The sequence below is a fragment of the Nomascus leucogenys genome, chromosome 20 (assembly GCF_006542625.1).
Source record: "Nomascus leucogenys isolate Asia chromosome 20, Asia_NLE_v1, whole genome shotgun sequence".
In the NCBI taxonomy this organism is placed as follows: domain Eukaryota; kingdom Metazoa; phylum Chordata; class Mammalia; order Primates; family Hylobatidae; genus Nomascus; species Nomascus leucogenys.
The window spans coordinates 77078010-77101209 of NC_044400.1; the positions used below are offsets into that span (position 1 = coordinate 77078010).

General features: G+C 44.3%; 1 protein-coding gene across 3 annotated transcripts in view; it reads right to left on the reverse strand.

The window, feature by feature from the left end:
- JAKMIP1 (janus kinase and microtubule interacting protein 1) overlaps window positions 1–23200 on the reverse strand; it is a 178349-nt gene that overhangs the window by 58269 nt on the left and 96880 nt on the right. For all 3 annotated transcript variants that reach the window (XM_030801077.1, XM_030801078.1, XM_030801079.1), the window contains exons 4-6: window positions 4010–4219; window positions 3427–3546; window positions 192–338 (exon numbers count right to left, since the gene is read on the reverse strand). In XM_030801077.1, coding sequence (XP_030656937.1) covers window positions 192–338; window positions 3427–3546; window positions 4010–4219 — 477 coding nt within the window. The remainder of the gene's footprint in view (window positions 1–191; window positions 339–3426; window positions 3547–4009; window positions 4220–23200) is intronic.

Below are 23200 nucleotides of genomic sequence, written 5' to 3' on the forward strand. Positions count from 1 at the left end.
CCCACAGCACAGTGAATGTGAGACAGGTAGAGAGAAAGGAGAGCCATCTGTGACTAACACTGCGCCTGGTGCTTCATGAGGAGGTGGGCAGCAGGTGCGCCCCAGAACATGTGAACCGGGAAGTTCAGGGCTGAAGAATCCCAGACAGAGACGAGAGTACCAGGGCTGGCCCCAAGGGGCCCACGGCTTACCATTTCCACGTTTTCCCGCGTGAGGTTCTTGATTTTCTCCTCCATCCTCTGGATACTCTGCAACAAATCCTCATTCTTCTTGTTCATCCGCTTGTTCTTCTCCACCAGGGGCTTCAGCTGAACCTCGGTCTCCCGCGAACGTTTCAGCTGTGGTTGGAAACAGACACAGAGGCTCAGACAATTTGACGACGGACAGCCGAGGTCACAGCACCAAGGTGAGCAGAGACTCAACCCGGTTAGGACCCCTTCTGAGGCCAGTGTCCTGGGTGACACATTTGTTTGCTAGTTGCATGACAATGGGCAAGTTCCCAGCCTCAGTTTCCTCATCTATGAAATGAGAATCATGGCAGCTCCTGTCTCCTAGGCACATGGGGAGAAGTGAATGCATAGTGGTAGTCTCCCAGTGTTATTTTCATGGAAAGAATTAGAAACAACTTAAATATCTATCAATATTATGATAACCACAGGCACAGCCAACACATGTGAAGGGGCCACCTTCCCCATCCCCATTTTGTAGACAAAGAACCTGAGCCCAAAGAGAGGAGACAATAGGCCCAACTTCACAAAGGAAGTGCCAAGAATGCTTTGCACTTTTGCAAAGATTGGTGGTTTGAGCTCACCAAGAGTCAAACACAAGAGACTGACTCTAGACCCCTGTGTTTACTCCCTAGGCTGTAACTGTTAAGGTAAAATATTCTGATGGTATAGGTTGAAATAGAAAATGTACCATGCGACCCATGCATTCTACTTCTAGAAACCTACCTCCCCCCAAAAAAATGCCATGTAGAAGGTACATGTGTCTTTACTGACTTGAACCTTTATTTAAAGTCAGTAAAGACCCATATGTATCTTCTACATGGCATTTTTTTTTTTGAGACAGAAGGTAGGTAAAATGACATGGGTCATTTTGACAAAGGGTCTCACTTTGTCACCCAGGCTTGAGTGCCATGGCGTGATTTCAGCTCACTGCAGCCTTGACATCCTGGGCTCAAGTGATCTCCTACCTCAGCCTCCCAAGTAGCTGGAACTACAGGTGTGCACCACTGCGCCCAGCTAATTTTTTTGTACTTTTAGAGACGGGGTTTTGCCATGCTGCCCAAGCTGGGCTGGAACTCCTGAGCTCAAGGAATCTTCCCATGTTGGCTTCCCGAAGTGCTGAGATTACAGGCATGCGGCACCTCACAGAAATCCAGAAAGCAGCAACAGCCTAAAGATCCACCACTGGGAAGAGAGTTGAACAGACCATGGTATATCCACACAATGGACTACCAAGCCACTGGTAAAAAGACAAAGACAGATCTCTAAGCACTGATGGGGAGTGATGTAATTGATCAACGAGGTGAAAAAAGCAAGTTGCAGAACAATACACAGCAGGGAAAAAAATCCCAATTCATAACCATAAAATAAAACAAAGTCTCTTGGTGAGTTTCAAGGCATTTATTTAAACATTAAGAACATGTAAGAACCACTCCAAACTAGCAGTAGTTACCTCATGATTTTAAGATTGAGGCCAGGTGCGGTGGCTCACGCCTATAATCCCAGCACTTTGGGAAGCTGAGGCAGGCAGATCACTTGAGGTCAGGAGTTCAAGACCAGCCTGGTCAACATGGTGAAACCCCGATCTCTACTAAAAATACAAAAATTAGCCGGGTGTGTTGGCAGGTGCCTGTAATCCTAGCTACTTGGGAGGCTCAGGCAGGAGAATCACTTGAACCCGGGAGGCAGAGGTTGCAGTGAGCTGAGATCACGTCACTGCACTCAAACCTGGGCGACAGAGCAAGACTCCACCTCAAAAAAAAAAAAAAAAAAAACGATTGAAGCGTTGGCAAACTTATTAGTTTCTACTTTTAACGACTTCAGTCTGATCTGACATGTTTCCAGAAGCCTGTGTTTTTTCCTAATCCACTCAGTAAACTATTATGCAGCTCATGAGTATTTATGAGCTTATAAATATTTAAATGAAGAGTAGAGACATAATATTAGATGTACAGTCTGATTAGAGCCAAAAAAATAAAACCTTTAAAAATACTGGAAGGAAGTAAATTTATTTTGATCCTGTTAAAGTTGTGAAGAGGTGATACTTATGGACACTTTTCACCACTCATTTTTTTCAAATATTCTGTGGATATACTTCTCTTCATAATAAAAATTAGAATAAACATAAAAATTATGAGGCATCTGTCAAGAAGTTGATGTATCAACTGCCATTACATAAAAATTAGTTTTGCTGTTATCCAGAAAATGTGAACATATTCACGAAATTGCTATTTTTACTGGAGATTTCTTTTTTAACCAGAAGTCCATGTTCATTATTTTTAAAATTAATGTATAAGTTTTAGTTTACAAGTATATAACATTTTATGCAAAAAGTAAATAGATAAGCACAAATTAAAATTACCCATAATTACACCACCTGAAAGAATAACTTCTAGCCAGACGTGGTGGCTCGTGCGTGTAATCCCAGCACTTTGGGAGGCTGAGGCGGGCAGATCACCTGAAGTCAGGAGTTCAAGACCAGCCTGGCCAACGTGGAGAAACCCTGTCTCTACTAAATGTACAAAATTAGCCGAGCATGGTGGCGCATGCCTGTAATCCCAGCTACTTGGGAGGCTGAGGCAGGAGAATCGCTTGAACCCAGGAGGTGGAGGTTACGGTGAGCCAAGATTGTGCCACTGCACTCCAGCCTGGGCGACAAGAGTGAAACTTTGTCTCAAAAAAAAAAAAAAAAGAATAATTTCTAATATTCAAGACGATGACAATGTATTATTGTTCTGTAAAATGCATTTTTCATTTAATTTACTATGAACACGTTTCCATTTCAATTAAATAGGGTCTCCATCATCAATCTTAATGATAGTCTAGAATTCATTGTATAACTACTCCATAATCGCTCTGCCCCATGCCTTAGTATTGAACAATTGGGTTTTTTGGTTTTTTAATTGTTGATTTTTTTCGGTTTGGGTTGGCATAAACAACACTGCAATGAACATCCTCTCCACGCTTCTCATGGAACTTCTCCAGTTGTTTGCTAAAGATAAGTCCCTGCAAAAACAAATGGCATTAAGAGATTTCTTCAACGAGCATGTGTTAGATTTTTAATCAAAAAGAAGTAAGAAGGAAAGTTCAGAGAACCAGAAGGCTTCTGCATTAACTTTCTGTGCAGCACATGTTTCAGGGACTCAGGGCCCCTTCCTTGCACCCGATGAGGTGCTGCCTGTCTCTTGGGGCTACTTACCAGTTCATTCCTCTCATCTGCCAACAGCGTATTTCTGTCTTCCAGCTTCCGTATCACTGAATTCAGTTCAGCAATTTTTAGTTGAAATCGCCTCACATCTCGCTCGTCCATATGTTGATCCTAAAAAAAAAAAAAAAAAAAAGTCAAGATGTAAATGTACTTTGAAGAAGTTGTGTGGAGCCTTCTTAGAAAATTCACATGACATAATGGGTGAGATCCTTATTCAGGGGCCCACATGCCACACAGCAAGGTGGGGAACACCCAAGCCCACTGCACACCTGCAGAAGACTCCATCTAGATGGCCACTGAGACTTCAAACCCTTCCGTGGCTCCCTGGGGACCTTGTGGTCAGGCCCCTCCCACCCTGTATCTCTTACAAAGGCCACCACGCACCGGCACCTCACACAGTGTCCAGCACAAAGAATTTGTAACATCCCCTCCAATACTGAGTGAATGAATGAATGAATGAATGAATGAATGAGTGAATACATGCTGACTCAGTATCCTCTGTGGCTGACCAGAAGAATGCCACATAAATGGGTGGGGGACCAGCCTGAGGCTGGCACAAGCTGCTGCCCCTCACCTGGACGCCCATGAGCTCCACCATGTCCCCGATCCCAGGGGGCAGCTCTCTCTTTGGACTACTGTGGTGCCGCTCGGCCTCCTTGACCTGAACCAGCTGCTCATCCAAAGCCTCTTTCTGCAGAAGCAGCTTCTGGGTCTGCCCAGCCTGCACGCCAAGTTCCTTCTCCAAGGCCAGAATCACACGGTCTTTCCCTTTGATCTCATCCATCTAAAAGGAGAAAGAACAAGCAGTCAGGCCTAGGGGCTCATGACAAAGGAAATCTCTCCCCCGTTTGGGGCCTTCGGCCCAGGGAAAGGTCAAAGCGGTGTCTTGGGCCTGGGTCAGCTGAATTCAGTAAACTCCGGACGCAGAGCAAGCATAGCCTGCAGCCCAGGGCTTGTTCCCCGTCACTCCCACAAGACAGAGGAGACAGAGCTAGGGGTTGAAGCACGTATATATTCAACCTGACATGCAAACTGACATCAATGTATGCTTCTGTCTCTCTCACTTTAATGAAATACAATAAAACACTGCCAGCCCACAGCCACGCCTCTGCAGCTCAGCTTCTTGGCAGAGTTGGCTTCTCTCTCCGTCTCCAGGCCCATGTCTCCCTCTGTCATTGACGCTCTCCTGCCTGGCCACAACTCCCCAACCCTCACCACCAGACAGCTCCTGCCAAGGTCACCAGTGCTCTCCTGGCCACCGAACCCACTGGACAACGTTCTGTCCTCCCGCCCTGACTCCGTCACCCACTCCCAGACTCACGACCTCCTGCTCCCTCTCCCCAAGGCCACTTCCCAGTTTCTATCTTCTTTATAGACTGTCTTGCTCTGGCTCTCATTGAAGCCTGGAGTTTCCAAGGCTTGGCCCTCTTCTGACTCTGTATCCTCTCCCGGGCAGCCAGGTCCTCCCTAACGGTATCAACCCCACATATGCAGCAGATCTTAAACACATGCCTCAGCCCTGGCTTCTCTCTGAGCTCCACAATCACAGAACCAGCTGGCTGCCTGACACCTCTGCTTGGATCTCGGAGGGACCACAGCCTCTCCACGTACAAACCTGAACTTAATCTTCAGTTCACCCCCAGCCCTGTCTTGTCCAGCCTTCCTACGGGGGAGTGTCAGAAAGGACACAGGTTCAACACAGTGGGCCGGGTGACAGTGAGGAACCACACCAAAAAAAGTATGCAGAGGAAGTGTCAGCCCCAGGTCAACCACTCTAGCTTTTTCTGGATGCTCCAGTGAGGGCACTGTCCTGGTTGAATAGCAGGCCCCCAAGACCCATGGCCTTCCTGGAACTTCAGAATGGGACCTTATTTGGAAAGAGGGTAACTGCAGGTGCAATTAGTTAAGATGAGGTCATCCTGGAGCAGGGTGGCCCTTATGACTGGTGTCCTTATGAGAGGAGAAGAGAGAGACAGAGGGGAAGGCCATGTGAGGACGGAGGCAGAGGCTGGAGGGACACAGCCTCAAGCCAAGGAACTCAAGGTCAGCCAGCAACACCAGCATCAGGAAGAGGCTGGGAAGGATCCTCTTCCACAGCCTTAGGGGGAAGTGTGGGCATGCAGACACCTTGATTTCAATCCCCTGGCCTCCAGAACTGTGTGGGAACACATTTCTGTTATGTTAAGCCATGAAGTTTGAGATTATTTGTTGCGGCAGCTGCAAGGAAACAGATGCAAAGCCTCCTCCCGCTCAGCCTGCTCACGTAGCAGGTTACATTTCAGTAGATTACAATCCAAAGCTCTTACTTCTAAAGCATCAACCTTGATTTCAGACACAGACTGACATAGCAGAGAATTCAGGTGAAGGGCCCTCTTCTGAAAGCAGAGAGAAGCAAGCTAAAATCCCACCCACCCCCCAACCCTGACCATATGACCATGGGCAGGTTGGGCCACCTCTCTGACTCAACTTCTGTCTCTGTAAAATGTGGACAAGAAGAAGACTTTAGAACCAACTCTGTCTAACTGTTGAGGAGCTTTAGAGCAATTTGGGAAGAATTTGGTACAGTGCCTGGCATATCGCAAGCCTGCCATCAGTGTTCACTGCCACTGTTAATCTCTTCTAGCCCCTAGGTAACACGAGGCTATTTTATTTTCAAAGAAGACCACTAAAAACTAAAAAATATCATAGAGATGAGAGAAGAAAGGAAATGGTGCCCCTAGACTCCAGACTGAGAGGTTTTCCAGCCACGTGCCATGGTGCTACAGTTCTGATGTGGAATTTCTGTCACTTGCAACCAAAATAATCCTAATTGACATAGAGTTCAGGAAAGAACAACAAACTTGCCAGTGGTGTCACTTCTCTCTTATGTGCTAGTTGTGAGCTAGGTACTAATTTGTACTTAAGAGCTCTCTGAGGCACCTTTCTTTGGAAGACAAAAGGCTGTTTCCATCTGCCAGGATCATCTCCTGGCCCCTGCAATGGGTGCCCCATGCAGCTTCTCCTAAGCAGCCGCTGCATGTGCCCACTGCTCCCCCTGGTGATGATCCACCAGCATCTACCTGCTTGGGCCAAATTCCGAGTACTGCAATTTCCAAATGGGTAGGAGCACTGTCCCTTCCACAGGAGGAATCTTTAAACATGCTCAAAACACCACTGCCAACGTAGATGCCAACCCCAAAGCAAAAATCATGCAGAAGGAGTTTATTCATTTAATTCACTCAAGCACACTTTCATTAACTCAACACATACTGAGCTGAGCACTATCAATCGGTGCTGAGAAACATCAGTGAGCAAAAGAGATCAGCCCCCCTGCCCTGGGAGCTTCTATTCTGCTAGAGGGGGGAGCAGGCAATAAACATAATAAATAAACAGACATTGTAGCGATTGAGAGTGATTTGTGCTATGAGGGGAAAAACAAACAATAACAACATCAAAACGAAGGAAATCTGTAGGGGCAGTTGAGGGTGTTGCAAGCCAACAGTCTGTCCATCACGGGTAAGGGAGGGTTCTCGTCTGCCCCTCAGTAACAGCTTTGCAGTGAAGCCCGCACCACTGCCTTCCACTAGCTCCCCACAAAAGGCAGCACCATCGCGAGCAAGACATCTCCAGGATCCCACATTCTCCACCTGGAAGAGCACCAATTCCCCCTTGTCCTAGTAAGTGAGACAGAGGGCTTCTGCCCCCGTCATCACAAGAAAGTTTCCTGGAAAATATTCACAAACAGCAGAGACGGCATCTAGAAACGGACGGACGGCCAATGCAGAACAAATTCCGGAGCCAGCATGAGAGTCCTGAGGCCCCAGAGGTTAAGACACTGGCCAAGCTCACGTAGCAAGAGGCAGGCACACTCACAGTTCACTGACTTTACTCCTGGATCACAAGCTGAGCTCTTAGTGATCCTACCTCACTGCCCTTGGAATGCTGATGAAATCCTGAGCTTCCCGGAACTGCTCAACTGACCATATGGAACATCCCTCAGCTTCCTTCCTGCATCTATTTCCCCTTCTCCCACACGCCCAGTCTCAGCATGTGCAGTAGGAAAGGGGTGGAACTAACACCACTGCAAGTTCCCAGGGCAGTCGCCGATTGGCTCAATCCACCCAAATGTCCGTGTCCCAACAGTAATTGCTTCAGGGATGGATGCACAACCCAATCAGAACCAACGGCTGGAAGAAGGCAGCACCAGGATCCTCCTGTTTTTCTTTAGGAGTTAAGAAAGGGACTCTGGGCTGTGTGGTGTAAGAACACGGGACCTGGCACAGTGGTGGCATCCCCTCAGCACAGCATGAGAGCCCACAGCCTGGGAATGATGCAGCAGGAGGCAGAGCAGAGCCCAAGAACCCAGGATCCTGGATGACATCGTTAGTGCACCTGGAGCTGCACCTACAGCAAATCCCATGACTTCAATTCGGAGAGCCAACAGACACACATGGCCTAAGCTGGTTTGATGGAATTTCTGTCACTTGTGACCAAAAGAATCGCAATCAACAGAGTTCAGGAAAGAATGACAAACTTGATGTTGGCTATCACTCCTCTCTTAATGCTAGCGTGAGCTAGGTACTCATTTGTACTTAAGAGACATTCTCTGAGTCTTTAAAAGATCCTCAAAGTGGACATCATTTACCCCAAGTTACACACAAACTTGAGGCCCAGAAAGGGGAATGTGGTAACACTCTAGTTAGCAGCAGAACCATGACTCAAATGCAGATTGTCCTCTCCAAGCCCTCCCTGTCCCCTCTGCCGCAAAGGAAGAGTCCGGTTGTTTCTCGGCAGTCAAGTCCACCAGGAAATGTATCTCAGTGAAAACAAGCCCACTGACCCATGACTGATTTGGTGAGCTCCACTTTATTGCAAAGTTTGGGGGAATCAAAGACTGAAGCAGAGGCCACCACCTCAACATCCATTCTCATTCTTGGTACCCGTAGTGGGGTAAATAATGTCCCCCAAAATGTCACGTCTACCCCAAAAATCAGAATGTGACCTTATTTGGAAATAGGGCCTTTGCAGATGAAATGAAGATGCAAATTAAGATGAGGTCATACCAGGTTAGGGTGGACCCTAAGCCCACTGACTGGCAGCCTTAAAAGAAGAGGACACCTGTAATCCCAGCACTTTGGGAGGTCGAGGCAGGCAAATCACCTGGGGTCAGGAGTCTGAGACCAACCTGGCCAACATGGTGAAACTCCGTCTCTCCTAAAAATACAAAAATTAGCCAGGTGAGGTGGTGCATGCCTGTAATCCCAGCTACTCGGGAGGCTGAGGCAGGAGAATTGCTTGAACCTGGCAGGCAGAGGTTGCAGTGAGCCGAGGTCATGCCACTGCACTCCAGCCTGGGTGACAGAGTGAGCCTCCATTTCAAAAAAAAAAAAAAGAAGAAGAAGAAGAGGACAAGCTGCAGGGGAGAAGGCCAGGTGCAGGCAGAGACTGAAGTGGTGCGACTGCAAGTCAAGAAATGCCAAGGACTGCCGGCCACACCAGAAGCTGCAAGAGGCCAGAAAACACTTTCACCCCAAAGCTTTCCAAGGGAGCATGGCCCAGCCCATACCTTGATTTGGGACTTCTGGACTCCAGAACTGTAGAGAAAATAAATGTCATTGTTGTAAGCCTCCAAGTTTGTGGTAATTTGTTACAGCTGCCCCCAGGAAACTAACAGAGCACCACACCAGGGTTTCTCAGAAGCCACAGGCCACACAGTATGGGGCTCCAGGATCACCTTAAACAAGAACATCACTGTCCCATGTTGACCATGATCACCTTAAACTATAGTGTCACTGCCTCATGTTGACCTTAACCACCTTAAACTAGAGCGTCACTGCCCCACGTTGATCATGACCGCCTTAGAGTGTCAAAACCCTATGTTGACCATGACTGCCTTAAACTAGAGCATCACCACCCCAGGTTGACCATAACCACCTTAAACTAGAGTGTCACTCCCCATGTTGACCATAACCACCTTTTCTTCTTGACTTTTACTAAGAGGCATCCTAATGTGTAGATAAAAGTCCAAAAGCCTTCTTGCATTTCTAATCCAATCCAGCTGACAAAGAAATGAAACCAGCAGCCCATCTTCTGAATGTGTTGCCATGGGCAACAGGTTTGCTTAAGGAGTGACATTTATCAGACAGGGTGTGGGTGAATAGGAGAAATGAACATTCTATTTTTTTCACTCCTTCTCCTAAGTGGACCATTTTGGGTGAAAACCATCCACACAATGAGATACCTGAATGGGGGAGATTTTTGTTTGGCACTGAAATGGAAATGGAGCCTTTACGATACTGGATCCCTGGCACATTTTAAATTAAGCTCAAACCGTCTCTTGTGCAAATACACAGGGTTTTTCCCCCCATTTTATTTCTTTTAATATACATTTTTCCTATAACAGAAGAACACATTTTACAGGTATCCTCTTACAGAAACTATAAGCTGCTAGATGCTTTAGCTCACTTGCTTGTTTAATTCTAACTCTCGGCAGATATGGGAATACCCCCATTTTATAGGTGAGGTGCTAGAGGCTTGGAGACAGCAACCACCTGTCCCAGGGTCGCATGGCAAACAAATGGGGAGCCCAGAGTCACTCAGGGCAGCCTCCCTCCAAAGGCTTCTCTTCCCACCATGTGATGACGTCTCCCCTGAACACACATCCATGAACATATGTGATAGAGAAAAGGGGCTGGAGACCGTTCCTGAGGACTCAGTATTGGTGTGCTTGCACTGTCTATAAATTAGAAATTTTAAACTGACACACAGCTCTTCTGCCATTCTTGGCACAGTATGGAGTTAAGGCATGAACTGGTGGTTTGTCACCAACTGTGGGACCCGGGCTATAGATGGATGAGGACTTTAAAAGGGTGCCTTGTCACCTGCATCCAGTCCCAAAATCTCTTCCAGCATCTCATCTCCCACAGAGGGCTCCCAGCCCCAGTTTACACTCTCCCCATGCTGGGACACTCACTACCTCCCCAGGAGGCTCTTAGTTTCTAAGAACCTTTGGAATCTCAGAGTCTTTCCAATATTGAGGGTGGGGAATAAATGAATATATCCTCAAATCATCAGGACTTTTTAAAAGGTAAGAAAAAGAAAAGAGAGAACTCCCTTCTTCCCCAGCAACACCCTCAGTGCCTTTCACTGGGTGTCCCCCCCCCTTCCCTCCCAGCCAGCCTCACCTGAAGAGCACACTCCAGGTGTGGTGGAATCCCGGCCAGCCCACAACCTGCATGCGGAGGAGCCCTGTACTGTCAGTGAGAGGGGACCAGTGTGGGTACAGGCACTTCTGCTCTCTGAAGTCATTCACTTTCCCTAGATCTCCTTCCTGTGCTACAAAATGAGACACTGGGCGAAGAACCATTTCCTGCCAATGGGCTTGTGTACCCAGAGGAAACCAGAGCACCACCCACCTGCGGCCGCAGGCTCCCCTCCCCATGGCCACACCCGCTTCCTGCTCCTCTGGGAATGCACGGGGCTTGGCAGAGGTGGGTTTTAAGCCATTGAGAGAACATTGTTGGTTCTGCCCAGCTATGAAAGTCTATAGGAGGAAAAGATAGAATATAAGCAAAATACCCTTCGTCGTTATTCTGTCCCTGAAGCGCTCAGTGCACAGCATAGTGAGGTCTGCAGGGAAGCACGGCCTCTTCTAAGAGGGTCCTTGACCCCAAGTCATTGGAAGGCAGAGAATAGGAAACCTTTTCAGTGTTCGTGTAGACCCACTATATCAGTCATCACCACATGCATGGGAGATAGAATCAGAAACGCATTCCTGGAAACCATTCCCCCAGATTCAGGTGCAGGGGCCTCGATTCTACCTGTGATGCTTCATCTACTGTGTGGTGGGCAAAAGGGGTTTGTTTGTGATCTCATCTACACGTTTTGCCAGAAATATTTCACACCTTTAAAACTTCTATTAAAAGTAAGAAAATAAAGTCTCCAGTATTTGACAACAGGATTCCATTATATTTTCATTTTGTATTTTACTGGGAATCCAAGTACCAGATATCATCAGGGCTATTTTAGAGATATGGTTAAAATGATCACATCATGCCCCTATTACTTCCAAACCTTTGCCAGTGTTTCTCCCTCAGCATAGGATCACCTAACAAACTCCTATGCATCCTTCAAAACCCAGCTCAGACCTCACTTCCTCTGTGAAATGACTCCTGCATCTACCCACAGAAGTGATCACATCCTTTTCTTTGTTGCTGCCTCTTTGGCTTGCATGGTCCTATTACCAAACCGTCCTGCTCACACTAGAATAATCTGCTCACACTCCTGTTAACTGTAAGCTCTTTGCTGCCTGGAATCATGTCTTATTTTTCTCTATAACTCAGTAAATAAATATTCAACTAAGGGGGAACTGTCCTGCCCAGGGCTATATGTGTTCTTGGGCCATTCTGACTGACAGCAAATTTCATCGCTGTGGATGACTATAAACAGTGTCCAGCTCCCATTAAACTGATTGTTTACTATTAACATGCAGCAATTGGCAGCAAGTCCAGATCATGTGCTGCTTCCAAGGCTGATAACCAACCCAACGAGATGCCCCAAAAAGAGAGCTTCAGAAACAATCTCTCAAATTCTTATGCAAAACAGTCGCCTCATAAAGGTCAGCAGTCTCTTAAAGTTCAGGGTCCTGAACCAGACACCTCCTGTATTACAATGAATGACGTCCACCTGGACAGGGAGGTGTAGCTGCCATGCCCTGAAAAGTATTCCGTCTATGCTTACTTGGGAAGAGGTCACTTTCCTCAAAGAAGGAGCCAGGTTTGCAGGTGGTGGGAGTCGGTAGGGGACAAGTCCTGGCCCGGTGCCTCTGCCCACCACCACTCAATGTGTCTGGTCAACCTGTGTGCAGGGCTCCAGGGCTCCAGAGTCCCACCTGCCCGGGAAGGCTGCATCTTCCCTCTTTTCTGCTGCCCTGGCTGGGCTGGGCAGTCCCCAGATGTCCTGCCCTTCACCTCCCAAGCTGAGATCACATGGGAGCGGGTGTCACCTGTCACCCCAGTAGACCGCGAGCTCCCTGCAGATGGCCAGGCAGGGTTTTAGTCACGGCCCCCCATGACTCCCCCGAGAGGCTGGCCCAGCAGGCATCTATACAGGGAACATGTATCGAACACATGCCACTCTCAGTTCATGAGTTTTAAAAACAACCATTATGGTTTTATAAAAGCATAAAATAAAATCTCAAACAATCTGTGCTAGCCCTGGGTCTAGCTCACAGCAGGTGCTCACCAAATGGAGTGCCCGGAAGATATATAGCCTCTCTTCCGTAATTTTCTGGCAAAAAAAGAAGGAAAACACTCTCCTTTATCTCCTAGCTGCCTGAAGCTAGATGTGAAAGGGCCACTGAGAAGGCCAGAAATGGGCCACTCCTACCCAACTGACAGGGGGAATCGTGCTGAGAAAACAGCCCGGCCCCAGTGAGAGGGCTTGGCAGACAGTCATGGGAGTAAACAAACCTACCAATCTCCGGGCCCCTGGGGTCTCAGGAGCTGTGGGCACCCAGCCTAGGCTGGCCCATCGGCCCCTCTTCTCCTAGTTGAGATCCTGAGGCCCATGGCCTTAAGCTGTGCCTTGATTCCTCCTACCTTGACAAACTAGTTCCCAACAGTGGCACTCTTTTAAAAATAAAGTTTTAACTCTTATTAGGAAAGGAATGCAGATCCATTATAAAAAATGAAAAATACAGCCAGACACAGTCGCTCACGCCTATAATCCCAGCACTTTGGGAGGCAGAGGCGGGAAGTTTGCTTAAGCTCAGGAGTTCCAGACCAGCCTGGGCAACATGGAGAAACCTTGTCTCTGCAAAAAATACAAAAAATTAGCTGGGCATAGGTGGTCCTGGCTATTCAGGAGGCTGAGGTGGGAGGATTGCTTGAGCCTGGAAGGTAGAGGCTGCAGTGAGCTGTGATTGCACCACTGCACTCCAGCCTGGGTGACAGAGCAAGACCCTGTCAAAAAAGAAAACAGATAGAAGAAAGATAAAAAGGAAAAGGGAGGGAGGGAGGAAGGAAGGAAAGAAGCAAAGTGGAAGGAAGGGGGAGTAGGGGAGGGAGGAAGGGGGGAGGGAGGAAGGGAAAGAAAAGAAAGAGGGAAATGAAAGAAAAGAAAGAAAGAAGTAGCAAAGGAAGGAAGAAGGGAAGGAAAGAAAGAAGAAAGTAAGGGAGGGAGGGAAATAGAAGAAAGAAGGAAAGAAAAGAAAGGAAAGGAGCAAAGGAAAAAGGGAAGGAAAGGAAGAAAGGAAGGAAGGGAAGGAGGGAGGGAGGGAGAGAGGCAAGAAGGGCAGGGGAAAGAGAGAGAGCGAGAGAAGGAAAGGAAGGGAGGAAGAAAGGAAAGAAAGAAGAAAGGAAGGAAGGAAAATTAAAAATACAACAAAGAACAGAGAAAGAAACAGAAAGCCCCCATGATGTCAGGATCCAGAGGCAGCCCCTGCCAACCTGTCACCAGCTTCCCCTCATTCTACTTCCGCAAGACAGAGTCCTGTTTGCGGCTGTACATCCTGTTTTTTAACCGTCTGTGTTCACTTTCCCAAGTCCCTATAGCTTGTCATAAACGCCTGAGTCATTGTCCTGACTCAGAAACTCGAGGCAGCAAATGCGGAGGCAATAGACCACTGGCAGAACACACACGGTGCCATCTGATGTGTACGTAAGATTTTGTGCATGCTTTTGCACATTTCCGTCGGTAGACTCCTGGAAGTGGAATTAGCACACTAAAGGGCAGGAGCGTGCATAAAGCTGTTGTTTGCACAGAGGTGCGGGGCATCTGCTATGCCCCACACTGCACAGGCTCTGGGCTTTCACAGTGAACAAGACAGACTCAGTCCCTGTCCTTATAGAACTTGGATCCTAGTAGGGGGAAACACAAGAAATAATCAGAGACAGATAAAAATATCAGATGAGAAGTGCTGTGGCAAGGATGGGAAAGGGTGGCATATAACTGAGTGACTCGGGGCTGGTCTAGATGATGCCCAGGCAGGCCTCCCTGCACAAGGGACACTGAGGTGGGAGCTACTCAGTGAGAAAGAACCAGCGGTGCAAAGATCGGGGGTGGAGCACTCCTGGCCAAGGACACAGGAGTGCCTGTACAAAGGCCCTGGGGCTGAGAAAAACCTGCCAAAGGCACCTGCTGTCTTCTCTTTTGACACTTAAATTATACCCTACCTTTAAAAAAAAAAAAATTCCTGGCTAATTTGATTGGGAATGATAGCATCCTTTCCTGTTTTAATTTGCATTTCATGACTGGTAAGGTTAAACTAATTTTTATATTTAATAGGCATTGCTTTTCTTCTTTGTGAACTGTGTGTTCCCATGGCTTGACTAATTATAAATTCCCATTGTTCCTCTTGCAAACTTGATAAACTTTTTATACACTGAGGATATTAACCCTCTGCCACATTGTTTAAAGAATGCTTCCCAGGCTATATCTTCACTCTCCATTTTTCTAAAGGCCTGCTTGCCATCTGTGCATCAAATACTCTGTTGAGGAAACTGGGGGTAGAATATTCGTCATTATCATTATAACAAATTCATTTTCAGATCCTATTGGACATTGCTTTTAATCCTGTATCATTCAGAATTGAGTTTTTAAAGAGGATCAATGGCCTGAGGCTGAGTATAAAATTCCCACTTAAAGGGAAGGAACCAGCGGTGCAAAGATACCCTCTAAAATGGGAGTACGGGTTGAGTATCCCTTATCTGAAATGTTTGGGACCAGAAGTGTTACAGATTTGAGGATTTTTAGATTTTGGAATATTTGCACATACATAGTGAGATATCTTGGGGATGGGACCCAAGTCTAAACATGAAATCCATTTATGTTTCACATACACTTATACATATAGCTGAAAGGTAATTTTATACAATATTTCCAATAATTTCGTACATGAAACAAAAGTCTGTGTACATTGAAACGTCAAAAAGCAAAGGTCTCACTGTCTCAGCCACCCAAGTGGACAGTCTGGGGTTTTTTGGCATCACCATCATTCCTGACAGTGAATTTATTTATTTATTCAAGACAGACTCTCTCTCTGTCACCCAGGCTGGAGTGCAGGGGCATGATCATAGGTCACAGCAGCCTCAGTCTGCTGGCTTCAAGCAATCCTCCCACCTGCGCCTCCTGAGTAGCTGGGACTACAGGGGTATGCCACCACGTCCGGCTAATTTTTAAATTTTTTGTAGAGGCAGGACCTCACTGCCCAGGATGGTCTCAAACTCTTGGCCTCAAGAAATCCTCCCACCTCAGCCTCTTGAAGTATTGGGATTACAGTCATGAGCCATCTCGCCCAGTTCTGACTCTGAATTTATATGCTACCAATATGCAATCATTTCTTACGCTTATTCACACATACCATTGATACAGTGGAGAAGATGTGTTCCTGGTAACATGTGAGCATGCTTGCATGGGAAGTCTGGGTGTGTATTGAAGCTACATCACATCTGAGGGGGGCTAGGGGGATCTTTTATCCCCTTGAGTATGCTGAATACACTGCGTTGTACACCTGCATTTTGACTGTGATCTGTCACAGGAAGTTGGGTGTGCAATTTTCCACTTGTGGCTTCATGTTAGCACTCATAAAATTTCAGATTTTGGAGCATATGGGACTTTGGATTAGGGATGCTCAACCTATTTCTATACCACCTTTGGAAAACTCCATAAGGACAGGGGAAGCTTTACAGATCACTGCCCCATTTTGCAACAATAAATGCAATAAGAAGTGTTCGTTCTCATCATCATTTGACAAATGGCGTGAGTCAATCATTCCATGGGAAAAGCCAGGCCCGTGCTTGCTTAGGCAGCTTGGAGAAATGCAATCTGGTTCCCTTGATCAAAATCACTCAAGACCAGGATGTCAGGTTTTTGTCTGGCTTTGAATATTTCAGAGGTAGTGAAAGCTCTCTCCGTGGAACCGGAAAGAATAATTAAAATGCAATGCCCTTTATGGCTCACTTACATTGGTGAGACAAAAAAGCATTGACTGTGACTTGAATCAGAGATAACGAAAGTGTAGTGTCGAGTTTGGAGTTCGAGAACATGGTTCTGATACGCATGAGTCTGATTTAACAAGGTGCTGTCCAAAACCACGCCTGCCTGAACACACTTTATGCAACTACCACCCAGGTCAGAAAAGAAACATTCCTGGTTGCGTGTGGTGGCTCACGCCTGTAATCCCAGCACTTTGGGATACCAAGGCAGTGGGATCACCTGAGCTCAGGAGTTTGAGACCAGTATGGCCAACATGGCAAAGCCCTGTCTCTACTAAAAATACAAAAAAATTAGCCAGGCGTAGTGGCAGGCGCCTGTAATCCCAGCTATTCGGGAGGCTGAGGCAGGAGAATTGCTTGAATCTAGGAGGTGGAGGTTGCAGTGAGCCGAGATCACACCATTGCACTGCAGCCTGAGCAACAAGAGCGAAACTTCATCTGAAGGAAAAAGGAAGGGAGGGAGGGAGCGAGGGAGGGAGAGAAAGAAAAGAAAGAGAAGGAAGGAAGGAAGGAAGAAAAGAAAGAAAGAAAGAAAAAGAAAGAAAGAGGAAGGAAGGAAGGGAAAGAAAGGAAAGAAAGGAAGAAAGAAAGGAAGAAAAGAAAAAGAAAAGAAAGGAAAGAAAGAAAAAGAAAGAAGAAAGAAAGAAAGGAAAGAAAGACAGACAGACAGAAAGAAAAGAAAGAAGAAAGAAAGAAAGAAAGAAAGAAAAAGAAAGAAAGAAAGAAAGAAAGAAAGAAAGAAAGAAAGAAAGAAAGAAAGAAAGAAAAAAAGAAAAAGATTCCTGATACTCGAGAAGGCTGGCTCCTGCCGCTTCATGATCAACCCCACACCTGGAGGTCATCCACACTCTTATTCTAGCACCTTAGATTAGTTTTTACCCTTCTTAAACTTCATGTGAGTAAAATCATATAGTATGTAGCTTTTGTGCTCATCTTCTTTGGCCTGGTTCTGATACCAAGTCTAGGAAAGTCATTCATTTTCTTGCCTGTTTTGGAAATTCATTTTTTCCCATTGCTGTGTAATATCCCATTGACTAAATACACCTTTATCCACCCTATTGCTACATTTATTGCTCACAGAGCATATTTTCTATCCTTTTCCTTCAGGGAAAGTGGGTCTTTATATTTAAAGTGTGACTTTTGTATCCACTCTGACAATTTCTGCCTTTTAACTGGTTTAGTCCATTTATATTTAATGTAACTACTGATATGACTTATTTAATTCCACCATTTTGCTGTCTCTTCTCCATTTGTCCTGTCTGTTTTTTTCCCTGCTTTGGTCCTTCTTTGCTACCTTCTTTTAGTGCAAACATTTCTTTAGTCTCTCATTTTATTTCCCCTATTTGCCTTTTAGCTGTGCCTCCTTATGCTGCCTTTTTAAACCTTGATTTGTCACAGCCTCCTTCAATTCATAGCGTCACGCACCCCCTCAGACAAGATTGAAGGACTGTGCCAGAGCACAGATCCATTTACCACCAACCACGCCACCCCATCCTTTCTACATTATTTTATGCATTTTACTTCTGCATATGTCATAAACCCCACAATACAGTGTGATTGTTTTGCTTTAAATAGTCACTTGTGTTTTAAATAAATTGAGAAAAAAAGATCATCTCAGACATTGACTCTCCTTTACCCACTTCTCCTGTTCTTTATTCCTTTCCAAGAGAACTAAATTCCTGTCTGGCATTGTTTCTCTTCACCTGCAGAACGTCCTTTAGCATTTTTGGTGGTACAGCCTCTGGCAACAAATAATCTTAGCTTCCTTTTACCTAAAATGTCTTTATTTCACTCTTACTGTAAAATAATCTTTTTTGCTGGATAAGAAATTCTGAGTTAACAGATGTCTCTGTTTCGTTTTAGGGCACTTTAGTGTATGAGATGCTACCGGGGGGCACGGCTGCTCCACGTCCTTGCCATTTCTCGGCACTGTTAGCTTTTTAATTTAGCCATCCTGGTGCCTGGGCAGTGTTATCTCATTGTGTGCTTTTCTTCCTCTTATAGATATGCTCTTTTTAAATGCAAATACAAGATCCACCATTAAACTTTTATCAATCCTATTTAAATTTCCAATTTTTCTTGTTTTAAACATTTTAGATTTTAATTTATATATCATGAACTTCACCAATTTTTAGTAAGTCTTCCAAGTTGTGGAGCCATCATTATAATCTGTTTCAGAAGTTTCCTCACCCAGTAAGATCCCTCATGCTCATTTACAGCTAATCTCCTTTCCAACTAGTCCCCGTCAGCCACTAACCTACTCTCTGTCTCTATAGATTTGGCTATTCTGGAGATTTCATATAAATGCAAGCATACAATATGAGGTCTTTTTTGTCTAGCTTCTATCATTTAGCATAATGTTTCTGAGGTTCAGACATGTTATAGATATTGAAGCATATATCAATATTTCATACCTTCTCATTGCTGAATCACATTGTGCTATATAGACATGCCACATTTATCCATTCACCAACTGAGGACATTTGGGCTTTTCCCACTTATTGACTATTATAATGCTATAAGCATTCACGTACAAATCTTTATATAGATACGTGTTTTCATTTCTCTTGGGTAGATACTTAGGAGTAGAATTACAGAGTCCATAAGTGTCCTTGTTTTAGACTTTTTAAGAAACTACCAAACCATTTATCAAGGTGGCTATACCATTTTAAAGTCCTATCAGAATGACAGTACCCATTCCTCCACATGCTAGCCAACATTTACTATTGTCTATTGCTTTTTTTATAGTCATTCTAGTGGATGAGAATTTGTATCTAGTTGTAATTTTACTCTAGTTCCCTGATGATCAATGAGGTAGAACACCTTTTCACATATTTGTTAGTCATTTAATTATCTTGTTTTTGAAATATTCTTTCAAGATTTTGCCCATTTTTAATTGAGTTATTTTTCACATTGTTTTATAGTTGTTTTTATAATCTGCACGAAAGTTCTTTGCGGTATAGGTATTGAACATGTCTTCTCTCAGTCTGTAATTTGCCTTGTCTTTTATTGGTGCCTTTTGATGAACAATGATTATTTCATGTCCAATGTACAACCCTCTCTGAATAGTATATTTATGTAAATAGTGTGTTGTGTCCTGCTTAAGAAATATTCATCATGTCCCAAGATCATGAAAATAGTCTGTTTTCTACTAGCAGCTTTATTGTTTTACTTTTTACATGTAGGTCTATGGACCACTTTGAATTAATCTTTGTGGGTAGTATGATATAGACTTCATACTCTATATAGAGAGTGTGTGTGTGCAGTGTGTGTGTGTGTGTGTATTTCCTGTTTTTTTTTTTTCTTACGGATAGCTAACCAGTCCAATATTGTCCACTGAAAGATCATCCTCTCCATAGTGAACTGCCACGGTATCTTTTTCCACATACGTGAAGATGTACTTCTGGACTATTCTGTTCCATTGACCTGTCTCTCTAACCTTCAGCCTTACTGTCTTGATTACTGTAGCTTTGTAGTAAACTTTGTTATAGGTTGTATGAAACCTCCAATTTTTCTCTTCTTCAAGATTGCGATTCCGCATCCTTTCAATTTTTACATCAAATTTAGAATCTGCTTGCCAACGTCTGCATTTAAAAAGTCTGCTGGCGGCTGGGCATGGTGACTCACATCTGTAATCCTAGCACTTTGGGAGGCCGAGGCAGGTGGATCACTTGAGATCAGGAGTTCAAGACCAGCCTGGCCAACATGGCAAAACCCTATCTCTACTAAAAATACAAAAAAAAAAAAATTAGCTGGGCATGGTGGCAGGCATCTGTAATCCCAGCTACTCGGGAGGCTGAGGCAGGAGAATTGCTTGAACCCAGGAGGCAGAAGTTGCAGTGAGTTGAGATCACGCCACTGCACTCCAGCCTGAGCAACAAAGCAAGACTCAGTTAAAAAAAAAAAAAAAAAAGTCTGCTGGGATTTTGGTAAGGGATAGCACTGAATCTGTAGATCAATCATGGAAAAACTGATATCTATACTAAGTCTTCTAATCGATGAAAATGATATCCCTTTCCATTGATTTAGATTTCCTTAAGTTTTTCTCAGCAATGTTTTATAGTTTTCAGGGGAGACATCTTACACAACTTTCCTTAGATTTATTCCTAGGTATTTGAATTTTGTGGTGCTCTACTGTAAATGATATTTTTTAAGATTTCATTTTCTAATTGTTCACTGCTGATATATTGAAACAACTTATTTGTGTGTATGTACCTTGTATACACAGACTTTGATAAACTCACTTATTAATTCTAATAGTTTGTAGGGTCTTGCCATGTTCTGAATGTGTCTCACAAAAATTCATACATTGAAACTTATCACCCATGTGATAGTATTAGGAGGTGGGGCCTTTAAGAGGTGATTAAGTCATGAGGGCAAAGACTTTATGAAGGGAGTTAGTGACCTTATAAGAGAAATATGAGCTGCCTGTCTCTCTTTTGTCATTCCACTCCTTCTGCCATGTGAGAACACGGCATTCAAGGCACTGTCTTAGAAGCAGAAACTGGACCCTTGCCAGATACTGAACTTGCCAGTGCCTGGATCTTGGACTTCCCAGCCTCCAGAATGGTAAGAAATAAATTTCTATTATATATAAGTTACCCAGTCTGTGTTGTTTTGTTATAGCAACAGTAATGAACTAAAACAGGTCTCTTGGATTTTCTACATCACAACCATAGCACTTGCAAATAATGAGTTTCCCTTTTTTCTCCCTAAAACTTTTTTTTTTTTTTTTTTTGAGACGGAGTCTCGCTCTGTCACCCAGGCAGGAGTGCAGTGGCGTGATCTCGGCCCACTGCAAGCTCCGCCTCCCGGGTTCACGCCATTCTCCTGCCTCAGCCTCCCGAGTAGCTGGGACTACAGGCGCCCACCACGACGCCTGGCTAATTTTTTGTATTTTTAGTAGAGGCGGGGTTTCACCATGTTAGCCAGGATGGTCTCGATCTCCTGACCTCGTGATCCGCCTGCCTCGGCCTCCCAATAAAACTTTTATTTATTTTATTTTGTATTTGACATCCTGGCCAGTGCAATGTTGACTAGAAGTGGTAATAGTCAACATCTTGTTTTGACCTTGAACTTGGGTGGGAACTGTTCAATATTTCATCATTATGTATATTGCTTGTGACAGATTTTTGATAGAACCATTTATCATATTAGTGAAATTCCATTCTCTTCCTGGTTTTCTGAGAGTTTATATCATGAAGTTGAATTTTACCAACAGATTTTTCTGCATCTATGAAGATGATCGACCACATGGTTTTTTTTCTTTTTTACCATATTATTATGTTGAATTATATTCAGTGATTTTAGAATATGAAGCCAATCTTTATATTTTCAGAATAAACCCAGCTGGGTTATGACTTACTAGCCTTCCTATGTATTGCTGGATTTGATATGTTAATATCTTGCTCATACTCTTGTATCTATGTTCATAAAAGCTAATCCAAAAGTTTTCTTATCCTGTAATGTTATTGCTTTTGGAATCAGAGTTACACTGGCTTCATAAGTTAGTTAAACTGTGTTCCTAATTCTCTATTTTCTGGAAGAGTTTGGCTAGAATTAGTTTTACTTCTTTCTTAAACACTTGAAAGAATTCACTTGTGAAGCCATCTAGGTCTGGGCCTTTCTTCATAGGAAAATTATTCATTACAGATTTAATTTATTTAGGAGCTAAAGGACTACTTAGATTTTCTATTTGTTTCATGTCAGTTTTGGTACATTGTGCATATTCAAGGAATATGTTCATTTTATCGAGGTTTCAAGTTTATTGGTATATGCTGTTTGCTGTGGTTTTATTGACTGTAGGAGCTGTGGTATTTCTCCCTTTACATTTTTGATATTAGTAATTTATTGCCTCTGTTTTGCTTTATCAATATTGCTAAATGTTTGTCAATTTATCAGTTTTAATTAACTCTTGAATTTGTTGATTTTCTTTATTGATTTTATTTCACTGTTTCTTGCTCTTTAAAATTTCCTTCCTTCTACTCTCTGAAGTTTAATTTGCTGTTCTTTTTCTTTCTTCTTGAGATAGAAGCTTAGATGCTTGATTTTCAGCATTTCTTCTTTTTGTCTAAAATATGTTTTGCTCTAAGGACTAATTACAACCCACAAATTTTGAAATGTGGTCTATAGTGACAAAAGTATGTCATGTCCACAGTATTCTGCAGTTGTGGAATAGAGTGCTCTGTCAGGTAAGTTCACGTCGGTTAATTGTGTTGGTGAAATCATGTCTTTATTCCTTCTTTGTCTGTGTGTTCTACTGTTTGCTGAGAGAAGTGTGTTCATCCCCAACCATAACTGTGGATTTGTCTGCTTTAGTGTTGATAATTTTTTTCTTTTAGACATTTTGAGGTTTTGTTATTGAATGCATTCCCACTGAATTGACCCTTTATTATTAAGAACTGTCCTTTTGTGTCTTTAGTATTACTTCTTGCCTTAGAGCCTTTGACATGAATACAGCCAGACCAGCTTTGCTTTTGGGAAGTGCTTGCACAGTGTATCTTTCCCCATCCTCTTATGCTCCATGTCACCACGTCCTCATAATTAAGATGTCTCTCTTGTAAATATCACTGTTACTGTTTGATCCAGTCTGAAAACCTCAGCTTACTTTACTTCTTAGCCTCCTGCCCCACACAGCTTCAAAGTGTGACAAACGCCCTGAGGGGCAGACTGGTCATGTGTTTGTGGCGGGCCCCCTGCCTTTGTCTCCTACGTCCAGTGAAGGCATGGGAGCTGTCACTCTGCCTTTCCAGCTGGGCTCACCAGCCTCCCCCTTCACTCCAGGACGCAGG